Source organism: Felis catus, chromosome B4 (assembly GCF_018350175.1).
Source record: "Felis catus isolate Fca126 chromosome B4, F.catus_Fca126_mat1.0, whole genome shotgun sequence".
Taxonomy (NCBI): domain Eukaryota; kingdom Metazoa; phylum Chordata; class Mammalia; order Carnivora; family Felidae; genus Felis; species Felis catus.
In genome coordinates, this window is record NC_058374.1 from 62,661,761 (window position 1) to 62,683,755 (window position 21,995).

The 21,995-nt window shown below is 39.7% G+C and overlaps 1 protein-coding gene across 4 annotated transcripts in view; it reads right to left on the reverse strand.

The window, feature by feature from the left end:
• Positions 1-21,995, reverse strand: part of TMTC1 (transmembrane O-mannosyltransferase targeting cadherins 1) — a 278,157-nt gene that overhangs the window by 120,928 nt on the left and 135,234 nt on the right. For all 4 annotated transcript variants that reach the window (XM_045061612.1, XM_045061614.1, XM_023256892.2 and 1 more), the window contains one exon: positions 9,623-9,812. In XM_045061612.1, coding sequence (XP_044917547.1) covers positions 9,623-9,812 — 190 coding nt within the window. The remainder of the gene's footprint in view (positions 1-9,622; positions 9,813-21,995) is intronic.

Consider the following 21,995-nt stretch of genomic DNA (forward strand, 5'->3'; position numbering starts at 1 on the left):
AGACACCCCAGACAATGGCTACTCCCACGGTACTGGTGGTCAGGGACAGATGGACCATGTCAAGATATCATTAGGATTCCTTTCAGTGATTGCAATGGTCCCAAAGCAGGACAAACTGGATGGGTAGTAAATGGGCTAGAAAGACTGGATCTATAATATATGAAGAGGATTTTCATGAATTGAGGATAGAAAAGGATGGAGAACATGGTAGTATGCAGAAAATGAGAACAGAAAAGAGAACTGTAGGCCAGAAGGGAAAAAAAAAAAAAAATCAACCATGGCTCAGAGCCATTCACCATTAAATGCAATCTTCATTCCTCAAGGTCAATTTTATTTTACCACTTGGCATATTAAAACAAGATGCTTATTTTACCAGGTTTCATAATGGCTATTCTGGAATTTAAAAGAGTTGTTCCACAGTGACCCATGCACCATGATAATTTACCCTATTATCCGGCTGAACTAAATGCAAAATAATATCCAGAAATCTGAAAGCTTGTTCAGTTCAGCTGCATGGGTCTGTGGTGGTACAGTCCACAGTGGCAGAGGTGAATAGTTGTGATGGACAGTGAAGCTCCTAATATTTACAATTCAGTTCTTTTCACACACAAACACACAACAGTTTTTCCATCTCCTGGTCTACTCCACTGTACTGTAATTATAAGCTGCTTCAGTTCTTTCTGAAAAAAGGTAAGAATGTCAATGAGTAAATAATCACTCTCCAACAGCGGTTCTTATTCTAATCTTACCTCTTTGTTGAGATGTGTGGGCATTTCAATGAAAGATCTAAGGCTCATAATCTGTTTGTCCATTGGATGTCTATCTGTTATGTTATTGAGAATGTTGATGGAGGTTGTGATACAGACTAGCACAGAGGTTAATCAAGGGCAAGGCTGGGGGACAGGCATGAAGGGTGGTCCCCGAGATAAACATAGCCTCCTCTGTAGATGAAGAGATGCCCCCCCATTTCTACCAAGCTGTCACTGGAGGTCACCTCCACTGGCCAGGCTATAGATTTGTCCCCATGTAGACTTAAGAATTTGACTTGTTTTGAGGCCCCTGGATGGCTCAGTCAGTTAAGTGGTTGACTTTGGCTCAGGTCATGATCTCACTGTTCATGAGTTCGAGCCCCGCATCAGGCTCTGTGCTGATGACTCAGAGTCTAGAGCCTGCTTCAGATTCTGTGTCTCTGTCTCTCTCTTCCCCTCCCCCGCTTGAGCTCGCTTACTCTCTCTCTCAAAAAAATAAATATCAAAAAAAATTTTTTTAAAAAGGAATTTTACTTGTTTTCCAGGACTCAGAGATATGGCCTATGATTTATGTTGGTTGCAAAGGAATGATGTGTAAGACTGGGAATAGACAGACTGGGACAAAAACTGTGACCTCTACTAAAAATGAAACAAACAAAACAAATAAACGAAAACACAGCCCTGAAAGCCACATACCTGGAAGAGGGGACCTCCACTGCCTAATGTCCATTCTTAAAGGCATCTCATGGTTGAGGTCATTATGGGAAAGTCAGGTATCACTAAATTCTCTCTTTTTTCTTCAGGTTTTACTTTTACAAGTCTGCCACAAGATTATAAAAGATATTTAAAATAGCTTAAAATGTCTAGACACCCTGTGAGAATGTGATGAAGAATCAATAACAAATAAATTACTCTTAAATATGATTTAGTGATATTTCCTCTGTAATGCAGGGAAATCACATTAGAGAGCAGGGGAAAAGGGCAACTCTAAAGAGTAGGACCAACAGTATTGATTCCTTTAAACAATCCAAATTACACGGGCTGCTTTCCAGATATATATCACTATTGCAAGTCAACAGTCTAACATATAGTCTGTAAGAGGAATAATGAAAAACCTAGGTGCATTTTCAGCCTATGGTTCTCCTGGTGCATAAACAGTCACTATTCATAAAAAAAAAAAAGAATAGAATAATAAGCCTTCATGGTTTAAACACTCTTTCTCTACTATACATACTTCCCAACAGAGTGATTACCCTCAACACAAAGAGTAAGAGCAAATTAGTTCACTTTAAAGTTCACTGTTAAAAAGAATTCAATGCAATAATGAATTTGTAGATTGTTCTGTACATCATGTAATGGAAGTTCAAATGCATTTTTGGTGAATAAAGGGCGTGAATGGGAGGCGGAGATGGAGGGGAGGCACAGAATACGGCAAATTCTACATTTAAATTTGCAAAGATGCCAAGTATTATATTCTTTTATGATAAATAATAAACTACTCCTTGAGTACAGTGAAATATGTACTGCCACGAAATCAGAGCAGATTAGAAACAATCTCTAAATTCATCCCGCTGTTATTGCTACAGAAAGAAAGCTTAGCTTTAGCTTCTGTGTCCTAGCCCTCCCACTCAGTCGTAGACAAGAGTGTGTCAGAAGTCGAACATCTACTCTTCGAGCTGCTTCCTGCAGGAATACTCCCGACTGCGTGTGGAGGTGGCCTGGAAGAGTCTGCAATCTGTAATGGCATATGACTTAACTTACTTGCATAAAGAATTTGTTTTTGTTTTCAGCAAGTGTAAAAATGTACAAGAACAAAATGTTCAAAGAAGGCCTATAGAGGGTGGGATTGGGGAGCAGGGTGGGTGGGAATTGGGAAGTAACACACCTGCTGTTTTATTCATTACAAGTGTTAATTTTTAGCTTTGTAAAGTCAATGATTAAAATCGTCAAATAAGTGTCAATATAACCGTAACAGGGTAGATTACGCCCCCCTCCTCCAGAACCCTGGTTAACAACAAAGTAGGATGACAGAAGAAGAAAACCAGACAAAACCCACCTGACTGTCAACATAGCCACAGGCCAAGTAGAAGAAGCACAGCAGGAGAGGAGAAAGTTGTCAGAGACTTAGAAGATAGAAGCTGAATCCTATGTACACACACACACACACACACACACACACACTCCATCACCTCTTTGGCATCATTTCATTTGGCTCTACGTTTGGCCCACTCTTTGCCACCCATGTCAGCTTAATTGTCTGTTCTGTGAACACTCCAGGACTTTTCCTGCCACAGGACCTTGGCACTTGCTCTCCCTCTATTTGAAATGCTTTTCCCTAAATAGCCACATGGGTCACTCCTTTACTTTCTTCGTGTCTCTGTTCAAACGTCACTTTATCTGCGACGCCAGCCCTGACCTCATTCAGAATGTTTATCAACACCTAGCAAAGAGTGACATATTTTAAGTATTTAAATATAATCTCTATGTAGACAAGATCTTCGTTCTGTTACTGCTCTAATCCTACTAACTAACAGTCACTCAATCAACATTAAGAGAATTAAAGTTGTGAAGCTAAATAGAAAATATTCTCCCTGGGGCGCCTGGGTGGCTCAGTCGGCTAAGCGTCCGACTTCAGCTCAGGTCACAATCTCACAGTTTGTGGGTTCAAGCCCCGCATCGGGCTCTGTGCTGACCGTGCAGAGCCTGGAGCCTGTTTCAGATTCTGTGTCTCCCTCTCTCTGACCCTCCCCTGTTCATGCTTTGTCTCTCTTTGTCTCAAAAATAAATAAACGTTAAAAAAAAAAAAGAAAATATTCTCCCTGAATACAAGCCAGGGTGTCTGTTGTACAATTGAGAATTAGAGGTGAAAATTAAACAAACAAACAAACAAAAATGTCCACGATTTCCTGGACTCAATGTCTAGGCCTCTTTATCCAATGTTTCCCCCACCCCTGCCACACACACCAGTAATATATTATATGGCCTCACTACCTCAAAATTTAAGGACACTGAAAATAATTTCAACCCCCGCCACATAGAGATGCAATACACATATCACTTGGGAATACTCTGGATGGAAAAAGCCGTGTTTCTTTTGCTGCCATTATTACAAACATTTTATCCATTGTTTTCTTTTAGCACAGGAAAACATCCATAAAACAGGACTTCTATTTTCATAAAAGCTTAATCCTACTGTTTATTGTCTTGGGAGTCAGAGCTCTGAAGATCATGTCCTTAGTAACTGATCACCACATCGAAAAACTAGCATTATCCCCATTTTAAGAGGTTATTTACTAACTAGCATAAGAATTTGACTTTTAAGACTTTCTAGTGTGTAAGCAGATCAAGAACAGAGCACAAATATGAGCTAGATGCTAAACCTCTGTGTATGAACTATGAAAGAAGAAAATGTACAAAGTGTAGTGGCCTCCAAGAATTGCTAGAAGCTTCAGTTAATGTTTGCAAAGAACTTTCAAGATGAAAGCCACCATCAAAGAGCTAAGTCTTACTATTTCCACAGCTGGAATGCTTTGCTAATTTTTTTTCCTGATGCATTAAAGGGATTTTGGAACAAATTCCATGAAAGAAAAGGATTAATAGCCTTCCAAAGAAGTTTCCATTCATTCATTTTGTTATCAAAGACACTCTCGAGAGGGCCAAGGCTCGCCTGTGTGTGGGGTCCACTGTCATCATGGAGGTTCATATTTAATACACCTGACCAAGATGACAGCCTACGAATACTCAATACTACCTTTAATCAGTTGGGAGAAAACCCTTACTGACACACCAAGCCAGTGCTCTACTACATTTTCTCCTGTACATCAATAACAATATGGCAGGCATGTCAAACTATGAGCTAAGGCCAGATTCTAATAAAACAAACCTCATCATGACCCCAAACAGTTCATACTCGTATTGTGTGTGGTCCTTTTATAGCCTTTAAAAAAAAGTTCTGCATTCCAAAATATAATTGAACAGAGTTGCTAACTCTTTATAGTTTTATTCATTTAGATGATATATGCTGAGCAAAAACAAGAAAATTTAGGTGATAAATATTGGATGTGGCAAGCTCTTGATGCTAGAAATGTGGCAGTGAACAAAAGAAAAAAAAATCTCTGTCCTCATGGGGCTTACGTTCAAGTTGGAAAGAGACGTTACATAAAATAACAAAGTTATACAGCATTTTAGAAATTGGAAGTATAGTGAAGAAAAAAGTTAAAAGAGAGAAGAGTGGAGGGTATATGATTGCATTTTAAATAGAGTACATATGGTAGGCCTTACCAAGAAGGTGAAATTTGAGCTCAAGTTTATGTAACTAATTGGCATGCTAGAGTTTCTTTAGGATAGCTATTCATACCATATTTGCTTTATCAACTTGATTTACAAAATGATTAGGAAGTGGATTACTTTAGGTAAGGTGTTTGGGGGGAAAAGAGTTTCTTGCAGAGATAAGTGGATAGCTACCAGCAAAAAAAAATGAAGCTCAATTCCCATCCCACTACATATAAAAAAATTAACTCAAAAGGGATCAAGGACCCAAATATAAGAGCTAAAACTATAAAATTCTTATATTAAATAGGGTCATAAATCTTCATGACCTCAGCTTTGGCAACGGATTCTTAGGTTTGACAACAAAAGCAATCAGTAACAAGGAGAAGGAAGAGAAGGAAGAGAAGGACGGGAAGGAGGAGAAGGAGGAGGAGGAGGAGGAGAAGAAGAAGGAGTAGAAGAAGGGGGAGGGAGAGGAAGAAGGGGAGAGAGAGAGAGAGAGAGAGGGAGAGGGAGATGGAGAGGGAGAAGGAAAAAAAAGGAAAGAAATTGGACTTTATTAAAAACTTGTGTGCATTAAAGGACACTACTGAGACTGTGAAAAGACAATCTAGAGAATGGGAGAAAATATTTGCAGATCATTTAGCTGTTGGGGATTTAATATCCTAAATATATAAAGAACTCTTACAACTCAACAACAAAAAGACAACCCAAGTGAAAAACAAGCAAAGGACTTGCATAGATATATCTCCAAAGATACACAGATGGCCAATGAAAAGCACATGAAAAGATGTTCATCATTGGCCATTAAAGAAATTCTAATCAAAACCATAAAGATGTATCTCTTCTTACCCACTAGGATGCCTTTAAACAAAGTAATGGAAAATAACAAGCACGGATATGTAGGAACCATTTGTTCCATTAATCCAGGTAGGAAATTAAATGGTGCAGCCACTACGAAAAATAGTTCCTCAAAAAGTTAAGTACATAATTACCATATGACCTAGCAATTTCATTCTTAGGTACATATCTAAGAGAAATGAAGACATAATGTCCACACAGAAACCTGTACACAAATGTTGTAATATAGCAATGCTCATAATAGCCAAAAGGTGAAAACAACCTAAATGTCCATCAGTAGATGAATGGATAAACAATTTGTGGTGTATATATAGCCAATGGAATATTATTCAGCAATTAAAAGGAACTAAGTATTGGTATATGCCACAACTTGGATGAACTTCAAAATACTATGCAAAGTGAAGGTCACATATTGTATAATTCTTTTTCTACGATATATCCAGAATGGGCCAATCTATTGTGACAGAAAGCAGATCAGAGTTCACCATGGGATAAGAAGGGGAAAGTTAGGAGTGATTGGTGCTTTTAGTGAAGTAATGAAAACGTTTTGAAATTAGAGAGAGCAGGAGGCACCTAGGTAGCTCAGTTGGTTGAGAGTCTGACTCTTGGTTTTGGCTCACTCAGGTCATGAGCCGAGGTCGAGGTTTCTTGAGTTCAAGCCCTGGGTTGGGCTCTGCACTGGCAGCGTGGAGGCTGTTTGGGATTCTCTCTCTCTCCCTCTCTCTCTGCCCCTCCCCCACTCGCACTGTCTCTCTCAAAATAAATAAATAAACTTATTTTAAAAAAAGAAATTAGGGAGAACTGATAGTTACACAACATGATGAATACATTAAGTACCACTAAATTATACACTTCAAAATGGTTAACTGTGTGTTGTGTGAATTTCTCCTTAATATAAAAAAAGTTTTAATATTCAAACATATTTTTCATCAAATTTTCAGGATCATGTGTTTATGTTTTATATTCAATAGTCCTGTATTCATTCCTGCTTTTGATGTTTGTAACATTTTAATCTTTTTAAAAAACATAGCTTTATTGACATATAGTCCACATACAACAGAATTCACCCATTTTGCATGTATATTTATTTTGGTGAGTTTTGGTGAACATAGGTCGTTTAGCAACTACCACCACAATCAAATTTTTAAAAAGCAATCAGTACCCTAAAAAGTCCCCTTAAGTCTTTTTACAGCCATATCCCCCTCTGCACATCTTTTCAGTTCCCATTCTCACATATTTTGTCATAATTCTGCCTTCTCTAGGCATTCCTAGGCAATTCTAGGAAAGGTAGAATTACAATGACAGACATTTTGTATGAATGGAATCTTACAGTAGTAGTTTTATAGGTCTGACTTTTCTTTTTTTACGATTTTATTTTTAAGTAAACTCTGCACCTGATGTGGGGCTCAAACTCACAACCCCAAGATCTAGAGTCACATGCTCCACAGACTGAGCCAGCCAGGCACTCCTGTCTGGCTTCTTTTATTTACTAAGATATGTTTGAGGTTCACGTATGTTTTTTTATGTATAAGTAAGTTATTTGTTCCTTTACATTTCTGAATAACTTACTATATTAAGTTTACCCGTTTACATTTTGAGATCCACTGTATTGTTTCCATTTTTCAGCTATTATGAATACTTACTTACAAGACTCATATGGACCTCTTTCTATCTTTCTTTGAGGAGAATTGCTTAGCTTCATATTTAACTTTTTAAGAAACTGCCAACATTTTCCTCATCAGAATGAGGGTTCCAGTTGACCCACATTCTGGCCAACACTTAGTCTCATAAATCTTTTTAACTGCAGTCATTCTAGTGGATATGCAGTGGTATCTTTTTGTGGCTTTAATTAGCATTTCCCTAATGACCAATAATGCTAAGCATCTTTCTGTATGTTTATTAACCTTTGCATACCTTTTTCTGTGAAGATTCTGAATCTTTTGCCTATTTTTAATGAGTTATTTGTCTTATTTCTAAATTTTAAGAGCTCTTTAAATATCCCAGATCCAAGTCCTTCGTAGATATGTTTTGCAAATGCTTTCTCCCAATGTGACTAATGTGACTTGCCTTTTGAGTGACTTAACATTATCTTTTGATGAGCAAAATTTTTAATTCTAATGATGTTCAATTTGTCATCTTTTTCTTTTATAGTCTGTACTTTACGTGTCCTAAGAAATCTTTGCTTAACCCCAGTCTGCAAAGATTTTTCTCCTATTTCCTTTTAGAATTTTTGGTATTATTTAACTCTTTTGTTTAAGACCACGAGCCACTTAGAATTCATTTATAGGTATACAGTATGAGGGAAGGGTTAATGTCACATTTTTTTTCCTTATTGATATTCCATTATTTCAGTACTTATTATTTAAAAGACTACCCTTTCCCCATTGAATTATCTTGGTCACTTTGTCAAAAATCAAGAGCATGTAAATGTGAGCTTACCTTTGGATTCTCAATTCTATTCTGTTTTCTACTTACTATTCCCAGCACCCCCCACCCCGAGTTTGAGTCACACTCTCCTGCTCCTTTACATGTCCAGAATCTGATTAAAAAAAAAACAACAACAAAAACTAGGCATTGTGTGTCATACATTGTAGTGACTCTATATTCCATTCTGTTTGACTGAAATATGCTGGTTTTACTGTTTTAATATATAATGAATTTGCCTAGACTCCAAATGAAAAATCTACTTCCTCTGCAGAGAGCTGAAATTTTTGCTCAGTTTTTTATTTTTTCTTTTGCCCGAATCTCTGGGGGAATCTCTCTTGTGCCTACACAGCTTTTTGATCACACAGTGATTTCAACAGAGGTTATACAGTGACAACTCAGGCCAATGAAGCTTCCCTCTCTGCTGACCAACCCGTGTATGGGTTAAAAAATTCATTCAAATTTGCAGCAAATAAATAAGTCTCCCCAGGGTTTCAATTTTGCTTGTGCTCCCTGGGGGGGCCCACGTTGTTTAGCAGCCAGCCACCAATGCATGCAGAGTATATTACCTCAGCCCTTCTATAGCTCTCTTGTTTCCAAAAGTTCCCCCTTAAGCTTTCTGCTGCTATGCTATGCTCCCAAACCAAATCAGCCACCTCTAACCAGTAAATTTCTGGTTTCTTTCACACCAGCTGGTGGGGGTGTGTGTGGAACGGAGTGGGGTGGGGATGGGAAGACCCTTGGGCAAGAAGCATCTCATCTGATGCAGTAGCAGTTTTTCATAAGTAAACATTTTCAAGTTCTTTGCTGTCTTTGGTCATTTTTGAAATGGTTGCATTTGGTGATTTTTTTTCCAGCTTTATATCATTTTTTTTTGAAGTGAGAATCACCCAACCAACTCAGGCAGTCAGGCAGTCATTAGTGGGAGTAGCATCTTAACCATATTTTAAGCACTTATGAATATATTATCATTATCTCATTTATCATTACATGAAATCAAACAAGTTACTTCAAAAATTAGTCAACTATAGCAGGAAAAAAGTTTCTTGTTTGCAAATATTAAATTTCAGATCCAATTTCTACAGGCTTGGTAGAACAGTAAAAGATATCATATAATTAAGGTGGCCATGATCTGTTAAGTCTACGAAGGTCTTTAAGACATATATTACTTACCTAGAAAAATTTAAATTTTTCAGGTTTTTAGACAAAAGAGTAGATTCAGTTTAGACCCAGACCCCTGTGGGGGGAGGCGATACTAAGTAAGTTTAGAGTGTCTGTCTTCAAATGCTGAGAGTTCATCTGGATCTTAAGAAAATTACCTTGAAGGCTGCTAAACAATGAAGGCTCAGTAAGGTCATCACAACTGCCAGGAGGATGGTGGCCAAGTTCCGTGTGTCCCATATGGTCTCTACCAGGGGAATACTGCCCACCTGCCAGTCATAGCACAGGGTAACAGGTGCAAGCAGAAGCCACACGTTGAAGGCCAAGAGGTAGGAGTAGGTAAGGAACCTACAAAGAGAAGAAGAATCATTGAAACACGACTCAGGGTCCGTAAGATTTCACAAACATTCATTTACCAAGGTTTAATTAAACAGCATTTGTATACTGTCAACAGGGTCTTACAGGAAAAGACAATGTAAGGTGGAAGGCCGTTCATTTAGTCATTAAGTAGATCATTTTTAAACAGATTTACTAGTGCTAGGCACTGTGGTAGGTGCTGGTCTTTAAAAAGTGAACAAGTAAAGACAGTTTCCATGACATATATTTAAAAATAATCATATATACATAAATACATTACAACCTTAGATAAACGCCAAAAAGGAGAAGTCTGATGAAAGTTTACGACAGAAATGCTGTCCTGCTACGTATGATTCCCTGGGTAAGAGACATTTAAACTGTCCTTTTTTAAAGTGCTCAGAAAACTGCAGTAGATAGTAAAATATGTCATCATCTTTATAACAGATTGATCCATACTGAATTATTTCTTTTAAAAAATCAGAATTTCTATGGTAGGGAGATGAAGTCTCTTATTCATAAGTGAAGGTGCTAGGCTTCAAGAAAAGGGAAGTACAGCCATCATCCCTGCTAAGGAGAACGGCCAGTTAGACCCAGGGAAGGCAGGAAAATAACAAACGCAGGTGGTGCTCCGGTCTCCTGGCTGTGTCTAGGCACTAAGAGAAGGTGAAAAGCATTCCAACTGACCCCATTCCTTTTCAGGGTAAAGGGAATGGAATTGATTTAAATGTGAATTTATTGGGGCGCCTGGGTGGCTCAGTTGGTTGAGTGGCCGACTTCGGCTCAGGTCACAATCTCGCGGTCGGTGAGTTCGAGCCTCGCGTCGGGCTCTGTGCTGATAGCTCGGAGCCTGGAGCCTGTTTCAGATTCTGTGTCTCCCTCTCTCTGACCCTCCCCCGTTCATGCTCTGTCTCTCTCTGTCTCAAAAATGAATAAACGTTAAAAAAAAAAATAAAATAAATGTGAATTTATTAAAAAAAAACAAAACCTGAATTTCTTTACATGTGTTCAGTCACCACAAACTCATTAAGTGGTGGTCTAGACCCTTGAGAACTGCAGAACTTTCAGCAAACCACAAACTTCACGCAAACCTGTGCACCAGGAGACACCAAACTCCAGCGTGGCGACGTGAGGCTCATCCCAAGGAGGACCCCTGCCCCCCATTAGAACCGTGGCCTGAGAAAGCTCAATGCCACCGGGAGAATTTACTATTGGCTCTAGCTGATACCTGACGAAAGGCCTCTGACCTCTCTGTCTCAGATCATTGTCTCCAAAGGGTTCACAATTGTGAATACGTATCCCCTACAACTCACAAGTCTTTCTCAAGGACCTGAGAGCCATTCCTTTAAAATGCAATCATCAGGGAGGAGAGGGCCTGCCTCCCTGTGTCTGCAAGAGGATAACTGCCAGCCAGCAGACACAGCCAGCCTAAATGCACTTAGATGACCATTCCTTTGTAATTTTCCACTTCTTGGCCTCTTCTGAGTCCCAGCTTGCCCTGCTCTCTCACTTTCCCTCTAAAATGCCCAATCACCTCTGCACAACTGAGAATGGCACTCAGCTCTCTCCCCTGCTGTCAGCAGTTACTGAATAAAATCTATTTTCACTGCTTTAACCGCTGTGTTTCTGCTTGACACCCTATATTAAATAGGGTTAAATAGAATAATTAGATACATTCCTGTCTTCACAAAATATATAATCCAGTAGTGAAAACAAGATATACAAAATTAAAGAAGCAGAATGAGATGAGCACTGAAACAGTATAAAATGTGAAGGTAAGTCTTCTGTCAGTTGTTGAACTCTTGGAGAGATTCTTAGATTAGCAAAGAGATTAGCTCAAATAACTTCGAAGTTAGCTTCCAAAGTATAGGATTACTTCATCTTGAATTCCTCTCAGCAAGTAGCTACTGGTTGGGAACAGCCTTCTCAGACCCTGCCAACTCATCCTCTTCCCTTTCCTCCTTTCCCTCCAAAGTTGGCAGTAAAAAAGTCATCAATGATAGCCAGGTGAGGCTCAGGGATGAGGCTTTACTTATTGCCCCAACACTCAAACCCCAACAGAGAACTGGGTTGAAAGAGTGGGGATATTTCAATGGTGTTTTCCAACCCCTTCCTCTCTGTTGGTATTTTTAATAAAATGTTAACGTACAAATCGTGCAGTATACACTGAAAGCTTGATGAAGTCCAAGCTTTGTTATTTGATAAAAATAAAAACAAAAATACTGCCTTATCCCTTTTAGGCTTGGGGCTGAGAAACTGTCTCCTGAGAGAATACTAGGATGATTGGGTGACTTTGGGCTTTGTTTTTTCACAGAGCTTCTAAGCTGATGCAATCTACTTCTTACTTTGGAAAGATTCTCTGTGACTTGGCTTTAAAAGAGAAGGCAGAACCATCAAACTAAGGAAAATCACAACATTTTGTCATTCAGTTACTCTCCAGGTCTTAAAAATTACTTTCAAAAATGGTATCTCTCCTTCTTGATATAATAATTACCAGCAATGATTATAAATTGCTGCTAAAATTATTAGGTGACGAGCTGATAGGATACTTCATAATGGATGGATCAGGATAAATGAGGTGCCTAAAGCTGACTAACCAATTTTAACATCATAGAGAGGGAGATTAACATCCAGATGTCCTCCTGATGAATATATATGTCACTACCTATGAAGTAGTCTTGTCTAAAAAAAAATAAGAAAGAAAGAAAGAAAGAAAGAAAGAAAGAAAGAAAGAAAGAAAGAAAGAAAGAAAAGAAGGAAAATTAAACTTGAGCAAGCCCTTTATTACCAGTTTACATCAAATACAAAGAACACCAGAACATGTTACATAACGCCACAGGGATGCAATGTGACAAATCCAGAAAGTTGGCATTCCACAAAACAAATGATGTCAGGTTCTTCAACAAATATATTGTAGTAGGGGCAGGGGTGGGGGGAAGGAGGGAAGAAAGAAGAGGGCATCTGTAAGTTAAATGAGACGTAAGAGGGATTCTGGGTGGCTTAGTCAGTTAAGCATCTAACTTCGGCTCAGTTCACACATCTCATGGTTCATGAGTTCGAGCCCCACATTGGGCTCTGTGCTGACAGTTCAGAGCCTGGAGCCTGCTTTGGATTCTATGTCTCTCTCTCTCTTTCTCTCTCTCTCTCTCTCTCTCTCTCTGCCCCTCCTCTGCTCATGTTTTGTCTCTCTTTCAAAAATAAACATTTAAAAAAAAAAGTTAAGCGAGATATAAGAGATGTATCAAACAAAGTGCAGACATTGTTTAGATGCTATCTCAAACGAACCATTACTAAAAATACCCACTTATGAGCAGGAAAACTTGAAGCATTGATTGGAAATATGATACTAGAGAATCACTGTTAATTTTTAAAGTGTGATAATGGTATTGTGGTTATATAATTTAAGGATCCTTACCTTTCAGAAACCCATACTAAAATATATCCATAGGAAATGAGATGATGTCTGGGATTTGCTTCAAAACGAAGGACTGGGGGCAAGGGCACAGAAGAGGGTGGGGGTATGAACAAAGCAAGATTGGCCATGAGTTATGATTGTTGAAACTGGTTAATGGGTGTGTAGAGGTTCTTTATGCCCTCTGCTCTACTTTTGTACATATTTGATATTCTCCATAATAACAACTATTTTTTAACTCCTGGAAAAAGGCAACAGAATTGCAACAAGAATACTTTCTTATGTCTAACGGCAGCTTGAAGGAATAACTGTAAGTGCTAATGTGGAAATTTGTATTTAAATTGTGAAGTTCACATTTTGGCCTTACCCTGCAAGTTGTCTTCAGTTTCTTATATTTTCTAGACTTGCAATGCCATATTAACAGAAAATAAATAATAAATAATATTTTTTCAGTTATAATCTCAGTATTGTAACTTGGATTTTTAAAAAAATATTTTTACACAGGCTACAACCCAAATACGTTTAAAAAGTAAAGTAAACCACAAACCTAAAAGCAACTTACCCTCCTATAACACTAGGAAGGTCAACACTGTTAACTTACCCCTTTTAATACATATGTATTGTCTCCAGAAACTCAAGAGACGTCACCTAGTGCATATGAATTCAGATCAATGTTGCTAGTAAACTCTTTGAAAACTATTTGAAATACTGAAACAGCATCAGAAAATTTTTTGCAAATTTAAGTGTAAAGAAGCCATTTGGAATCATGCCAAAAGCTAATTACATTTTAGGGGGCTAGTTGAACTAGCTGTAATCAGCAACTCAAGTCTTTTAACTCACTGACTATGAATTACATTTTAAACTAATCATCTTGTTTATTTCTGCTAAAATTTTAAAAATGAAATAATCTGTTGAATATCTCTGCCCTGCTGGGTTCTTTTTTTAAAGCAGGAGCAAAACCAAAATGAATTATTCACCAATTTTCTACCACGAATGCTGCTAACAGGAGGAAAGCCGCTAGAATATCTTGCCAACAAAATGGATGGAATACACAGGGATTCAGCTTGAACAATTTAGTCATGTAGTTGCATCGCCAAGCCAGGAAACATATGTGAAAGGGAAGAAAAGGCTTTGGGGGAGCTGGCATGTATCAAATGGCACCAAAGGAAACTGGGTGGCCCTGAAAATGTAAATCTTCATTTTCACCAAGAAAAAAATGAGAGTGTTGTAAGAGCAGAAACATACCTGGAATCTATTCTTTGCCTTCGAAAAAACCTTTTTGGCTAAGAAATAACACGAGCCTAACATAATTCCTTATCCTAGGAAGATGTCTATGATAGGTACAGATGAAAAAATCATGCATCGCAAGCACAAATTATACAGCCCTTGCTTGTTTGATATAAAATGTTACTGCTCCAAGGATCTTCCTTTCTCATTCACCAAAAAAGCCCTTCTATTGTTTCATAAGTACAGGCCATTGTGTCTACTGTATACACAGAGTCCTCCCGGGAAGGACACCGGCTAACACTGTCGATAGACCAGCCTCAGTATAAACCACCTCTACCACCACAGTGATACCCCTCATTGCCCAGACTGTGCCTCTAGCCCCTAGGTTTTGGTGACCTGTCTTACCTGTCCCTACACTGTCCCCTATTTTCAACTCTTGAATTACCCCTGATGCTTCAAAAGGGTCTCCATGGTCTTGCTGTGCCCCAGCAGTAACAACAGGCCTTTTTCAGGCATAACCGGCTTATTATTATCATTAGGATCTTCTCCTACCTATTACCTTCTCCAAAACTAGCCAAAGAAAGCCCCTTCCTGTACCACCCTTCTCCATAGACAGGACATCCTCACTGGAATTTAATAAATGTTGACTAATTACTCTGTGCACTTTTCTAGGTGCCAAAGGGTAATAAGATCTAGTCCCCTGCCCTCCAAAGGAGGACAGTCAGCATTGGTAGTAAGAATGCAAACACGCGTTACAAGGCTGAGTAATTGTGAAATATAAAGGTACAATTTCAATGGAGTTCTAAGAAATGAGAGATTAATGAAAAACAAAGGATTAATGACATCCTAAGGGGGTCTGGGTGGCTCAGTAGGTTAAGCATCCGACTTCAGCTTAGGTCATGATCTTGCAGTTCGTGGGTTCGAGCCCTGCGTCAGGCTCTGTGCTGACAGCTCAGAGCCTGGAACCTGCTTTGGATTCTGTGTCTCCCTCGCTCTTTGCCCCTCACCCACTAATGCTCTGTCTCTGTCTCAAAAATAAATAAACATTAAATTTTTTTTTAAATGACATCCTAGAATCTATGGAGAATTTAAATAAGTGGAAAGATGGGAGACAGAGAGTCCAGGCAGGGCCACCAAATGGCTTCAAGCTGTAAATGAACATGACACTTTCTGCAGACAGTTAAGAATATGGATCACATTGGGACTCCTGGGTGGCTCAATCAGGTAAGTGTCAGACTTCAGCTCAGATCATGATCTCATGGTTCATGGCTTCAAGCCCCACATCAGGCTCTGTGCTGACAACTCAGAGCCTAGAGCCTGCTTGGGATTCTGTGTCTCCCTCTCTCTCTGCCCCTCCCTCACTTGTGCATGATCTCTCTCTTTCTCTCTCTCTCTCTCTCTCTCTCTCTCTCTCTCTCTCTCTCAAAATAAACAGACATACAAAAAACTTTTCTTTAAAGAATATGGGTCACACTAAAGTAGAATTAAAAATGTGTAATATAAAAAATTATAAAATGATTCCAGCTAAAATGTCTAAAATGAAAAATATCACATCAGTGTTGGGGGAGGATGTGCAGAAACTGAACTTTGAAAAACTACTGTAAATTGATGAAGCCACTTTGGAGAACTGCAGGGAGTTTCATGAAAGCCTAATAATAAATGCACGGATGATCAACCAAGTCTACTCCAGAGTTCATACCCAACAGCACTGCAGACAGATGTTGACCAAAAGACATTTATTACATTGTTCGCAACTCTTCTTAATAGCCCCAAACCAGAGATAACCAGATATCCATCTACAATAAAATGGACATATACATACACTGTCGTATATCCATTCAAAGGAAATCTATTCAGCGACAAGAATGAGTGCAACAACAGGGACCAAGGCCGTAACACAGACCAAAATACAGAACAAAAACAGAAGACACTGAAGAAAAGGAAATCATCTACAGACAAGGGCAGGGTGACTGGAAGCAGGACCTGGCCCCTGTGACACAGGGCTGGGGCAGAAAGCCACAAGGCAACCCCAGCTACATGGACTGTGTAGATGGTGGTTTGTCCCCTCATCCCCTTGCTCCTCCGTAACAACAGAGTAGAAGGTGCCAGGACCTTCCAGGCATTCTGGGACCAAGGCCCAGCAGCAGTACCACTCAGTACTTGTTGCTTCAGCACCTGGGAAGAGAAACAGCAAGCCTAGTTCCGAATGGTGAATCAGAAAAGAGCTCCAAATGACTCATACCTTCTTGTGTTTTATTTTTAAAGTTCTCCTGTATTAAAAGAACCAATGGTCTAATCAAAGCACCTCAATTTACGGTAGGGTTATTTTTTAAATTTGCATAAGAATCTAAAGACAGGAAAGTAAGAGTATAACCAGGCTTCTCACAAACCCAAACCAGGTGCATACGGGAAAGCAGGGCAGCACCCTACCCTCCCTTTGGGCCACAGGCCTTCCTCACGGCTGCCCTGCTTCCCTCTGTCACACGGGGCTTCTTGCACCCGTTCGGAACTGAGGCTGGAGCATGGTCAAGAGGGCAGCCCCTTCTCCTTTTCTCCTGTCCTCACACACTTGTCACTACAGTCTTCACTCTCTCTGGTGTCCAGGTCCTGAGAGCAGTGCCTGTCAACTCCCCTCACCTTCTGGGACCAACTCTTACAAGTCGCTGAACTCCAGCCCCCGCTGACCCTTCCGGTCCCAGTGAGGACGTCACGTCCTCTGACAAACCTGCCCTGTCACAGCCCACTGCTAGGCCAGGTGGGTCCCTCTCTGTGCTCCCACATACTGCTCACACTGCCCGGTAACTGCCTGTTCACGTGCCTGTCTTCTCAGCAAAGCAGAAGCTCCTGGGGGACCGGGCTGTGTCTTGTGGGTAGCTATTTCTCCTGCACCTAGCTCTTCAAATGGATGGATTCTGTGGGCTTTAAAACATTAACCTGATATTAAAATAATACCTAAAAATCTGAAAATATTCCCGTTTTATACTTTTGGTTTTGGCCTGAGGCAACCACGCAGTTTTCTATGGTCCTACAAAGATACCTGCTGGGTTTCTAGTTGTCCAGGTATGTAGCTAAAGGGTCCAAACTGGAGATTCTGCTTTTGTGTCTCCCTACCCCCTCAGTGCATAGCTCATGGCATACCATCAAATAGTGAGGGATGTATGACTAAACACACCTCCTCTCTTATGCCACAGAAGCATCATTAAAAAGCGATGCCAGCCTTACATTTTCTTATTTTACATTCAACTGCAAAGAATATAGTTTAAGTGAGAACTCATGTTACCATGGATAAACGATAAAGTGAATCTGAAATGTCATTAAGTCTCTCTGACCTTTTTAATGTGCCATTAATACAGTTATCTTATTAGCAGAGACAGCTTCATCAGGATAGAAAAAATGAATTTCAACATGTAAGACTGTCAGCAACAACTTCTAACCCGTACACCCATTTAAAAGAAGTAAATAACACCTTCTGCAAAATAAATACTTGGTTCATTTCTTACCTAAGGTCTGTTTCTTTCTGCAAAGCATTTAACAAACACCTTTATTTCAAACCAACATGCTTTCTCTCATCGAGCACAGGTTTGCCTTCCACTGAGCAAACATGTACTAACTGCTTACTATGCAGCAGGCGTAGATTTCCAGATTTCCATACAAGAATTCTGTTGGTATACGAATGAACCACATCCAATAGCATTAAAACTCCCTTAAACATGTACAGCGTTTTCTAGTTCTCAAAGTATTTGCATATAAGGATTAGCTGATCCCAACACAATCTCTATGAAGTGGGTATTACCCTCGTTTTTTGCAATTGGGAAACAGCCTAACGGAGGCTGTGACTTGTTCAGTGTCCTGCAGGAACCCCACAGCAGAGCCTATACACAAGACACTGTTTGGGGACCTCACATGGAACCCCCCACCCCAACCCCCCTGCATCATACAGTCTTCCGTTAGCACATCTTTATTAACAGGGAGAACAGAAAGGAGACATAATGGATCAAATATTGGTGTTTCATGGAGAAGAGCCTGCCTGAGACCCTGACTTATTTCTTGAACAGTGAAGCCCAGAGGAACTTCAGTTTTTATATAACACAAACAAACAAACAAACAAACAAACAAAACTCTAACTTTTGGTTAAAGCAGGGCTGACAAAAACTTAAAACCAGTGTGTGATCCCAGCTACAGCACAGTAAACAGATGACTGCACTGATATAAATGTTTGTCAGAGCACCACACAGCAAGAAATAGAATCCTTACATAAAAAGCTGAGGCTTGGCATTTTATTCATTATGAAAAGCAATTTTTGTCTTTATGTTCTAATGTTAGGAAAAAAGAAGAGAACTATTTCTTTAATTTTTATCAGCTTCTCAGGGATTTAAGATTATAATGGAAACACTATGTAGATTTATTTTTTTTAACTGTTTATTTATTTATTTTGAAAGAGAGAGAGCATGAGTGGGGTAGGGGCAAAGGGAGGAGAAAGAATTCGAAGCAGGCTCTGACAAAGGGCTCGAACTCATGAACCATGAGATCACGACCCAAGCCGAGATCAAGAGTCAGATGCCCAAAGACTTGTATAGTTTTTTGGTTTGTCTTTAGATGTTTATTTATTTACTTATGTGAGAGAGAGAGAGAGAGAGCAGTCACTCGCTCAGTCAGGGAGGGAGGGAAACAGAAGGAGACATAGAATCTGAAGCAGGCTCCAAGCTATCAGCACAGGGCCTGATGTGGGGCTCGAACCCATGAGCCGTGATATCATGACCTGAGCTGAAGTCAGAAGCTTAACCAACTGAGCCACCCAAGAGCCCCTTATAGTGAAGTATCAATAAGTGATCCAGACCAACAATTTCCAGCAACCTAGAGGTAACGTGGGCTACTCCATAAGCTGCCCCATCTGGCTGCCACCCTTTCTTCTTCCTTGTATTTCTCTCCTTCATTCCAGAGTCCAAGATAAATTAGGTCAACTACTATTACATAGAGCCATTTCACTTGGGAAAACTACTCTCAAAGCCTTGATAACCTCTTTCATCCCAAAAAGTTACTTTCTTTTTTTTAATGTTTACTTACCGTTCGTTGAGAGAGAGAGAGAGCACCCGCGCGAGAGAGACAGAGCACAAGCAGGGGAGGGACAGAGAGAGAGGGGGAAATACAGAATCCGAAGCAGGCTCCAGACTCCGAGCTGTCAGCACAGAGCCCCCATCCGGGCTCGAACCCACAGATCACGAGATCGTGACCTGAGCTGAAGTCAGAGGCTCAACTGACTGAGCCCCCCAGGCAACCTCCTACAAGCTACTTTCTATGAACGTAATACAAAATCCATAGTGGAGACAAGAGTCTCCTTGCAGAGAGGTCTTCAACCACAGAGGACACAGTTTACACCTGAGGGTTTCAAAGAGGGCGACACACCTGCCTCCAGAACCACTTAGGCTGCTGGTCAGATCAAGACTGTCTTACCCACTTAATTCTTTCAGAATTTCTGTGACATGAATTAGAAGTCTTTGCTTGTAAATACTTCTCCGGGTAATTCTGATATTCACCCTAGTTTGGTAATCACAGATTTAAATATCAGAATAACTTCAGTTTCATTTTAAAACACACACACACACACACACACACACACACACACACACACACACACAGTTTCATTTAAAAAAAGACCTTCTAAAAACAAGGCCCTGCTAATTGCTAAAGCAAGAACAGAGCATCTCATTTTGCATAGCTCACCTGGAACACACAATGCAATTTAAAATGATAATTTAAATTTTAATTCAATTTGTTCAGAGTTTATTATGAAATAGCCCTTACATTAGAGAGAGCTATAAAGATTAGGACGGCATAGTGCCCTAAGACTGTAACAATCAAAACCTAAGGTTTTGTTTGTGCCTATTTAAAACTACCAACTGAAAAAATGGAAAGAGAAAAAAAGAAACTTCTTTAGAAAGAAGATGCTGAGTTCTACCTTCATCTTATTTTGTATCTTGATGTTTTCCTACAAAGTAATACAAGCCTTTGTCTATGTTTCTGAACAGCACAAACAGATCTACCCACTTAAGTAGATACATTCTATTTGCTTATCCAGGACCACACCTCATGAAAATACATGATGCTGATAGGGGGCCTTTATATTCTTTCACTGAAAATCCCATTTTATCTATTTCCTGGATTTGAAAGACAACCATTTACAATATTATAAAGGCAATACTTCCTCCATCAAGTCTACATGGCTTTACCTCCTGTCCCCTTCCAGTCTGTGGATGGAAAACCAATTACTAGGCAGGAGCCACCAAGAGGGGCCTTAATAGCAGATCATTACATTATTTCTTCCGCAGGCTCCAGCCCTATGCAGAAGCCATACTTATCTCAGGCTTTTGTTCTTATTTTTAATCCAAGATTTACAAGATTGAATGTCGAAGTATCACATTTCTAAAGAGACTTCCATAAACAGACGAGTAAATCCTGGGCCAAAAGACAATTCTGTGCTGGAACAAATTGCACGAAAACCTCGTCCATCGTTTCTCAAATGCAAGTGCACTGAAACCACTGAAGCAGAATCTTTGGGCATTTGAAGCAGAATCAACCCCAGAATTGATACTTCAGTGTGATTCTCAGGTGCTTTGGAGACACATGCAGGTTTGGCAATCCGGCTGGAGTACAATCATAAAGGCCCTGGATGGCTGCAGTCAGGGCACAATTTTCGGTGGTAATTTACAAGAAGCATCATAAGTGTCCACGGTCTTGGGTTCTAAAGGACATTTTGTTCAGATGGGACTCAAATTCTAAGTGAACCTTCACACTCAAAGGTGGAGTACAGTACAAATCCTCCCACCATTCAGAATCAGCTGAGCTGGCAGATTGAAAGAAACCACCCAAACCAGAGGCAGAGGAAGGCTGTGGAGTGTGTGGTGTGGGCTCCACACACTGTTTACTCCTCGCCACCCCGCCCGTCCTTTGTCCTCCTGTGAGGAAGAGACCTCCGGAAGAGACCCAGTGCTGGTTCTAGGCCAGGGCTGCCCAATGGAAATACAAAGAAGCATGCATCATTTCGAATTTTCTATGAGAGTAAAATTTACACAGAGTAAAATCAAGCATGATTAATTTTAGTAATACATTTTGTTCAATGAATATACTCAAAGTATCATTTCAACATATAATCAATATAAAAATTATATTGTACTTTTTTTCTTACAGGATTTCACCTCCAAAATCCTACATAGACTTTTATTTAATCACAGCACATTTCAATTCAGATTAGCCACATGTGAAGGGCTCAGTACCCTCATGTGACTCGTGGCTCCTGTAGTGGCCAGTGCAGATCTAGACATCACACTGGCCCTCAGCCCCATCCTTCACCTCTCCCATACTCAACTTTTCTTTCAGGATTCTTGCTTCAAACCCATAACTCAATCCTTGGCTTGAGCCACTTTCCACTCTCAAATCCAATCACAAAATTTTCCAACCTCAAATTTCCCAAATCACTAACCTGATATTTATTTTTATTTTTTATTTTTATTTCTTGTCCCTCTGTTTTAGAACATGTTTTT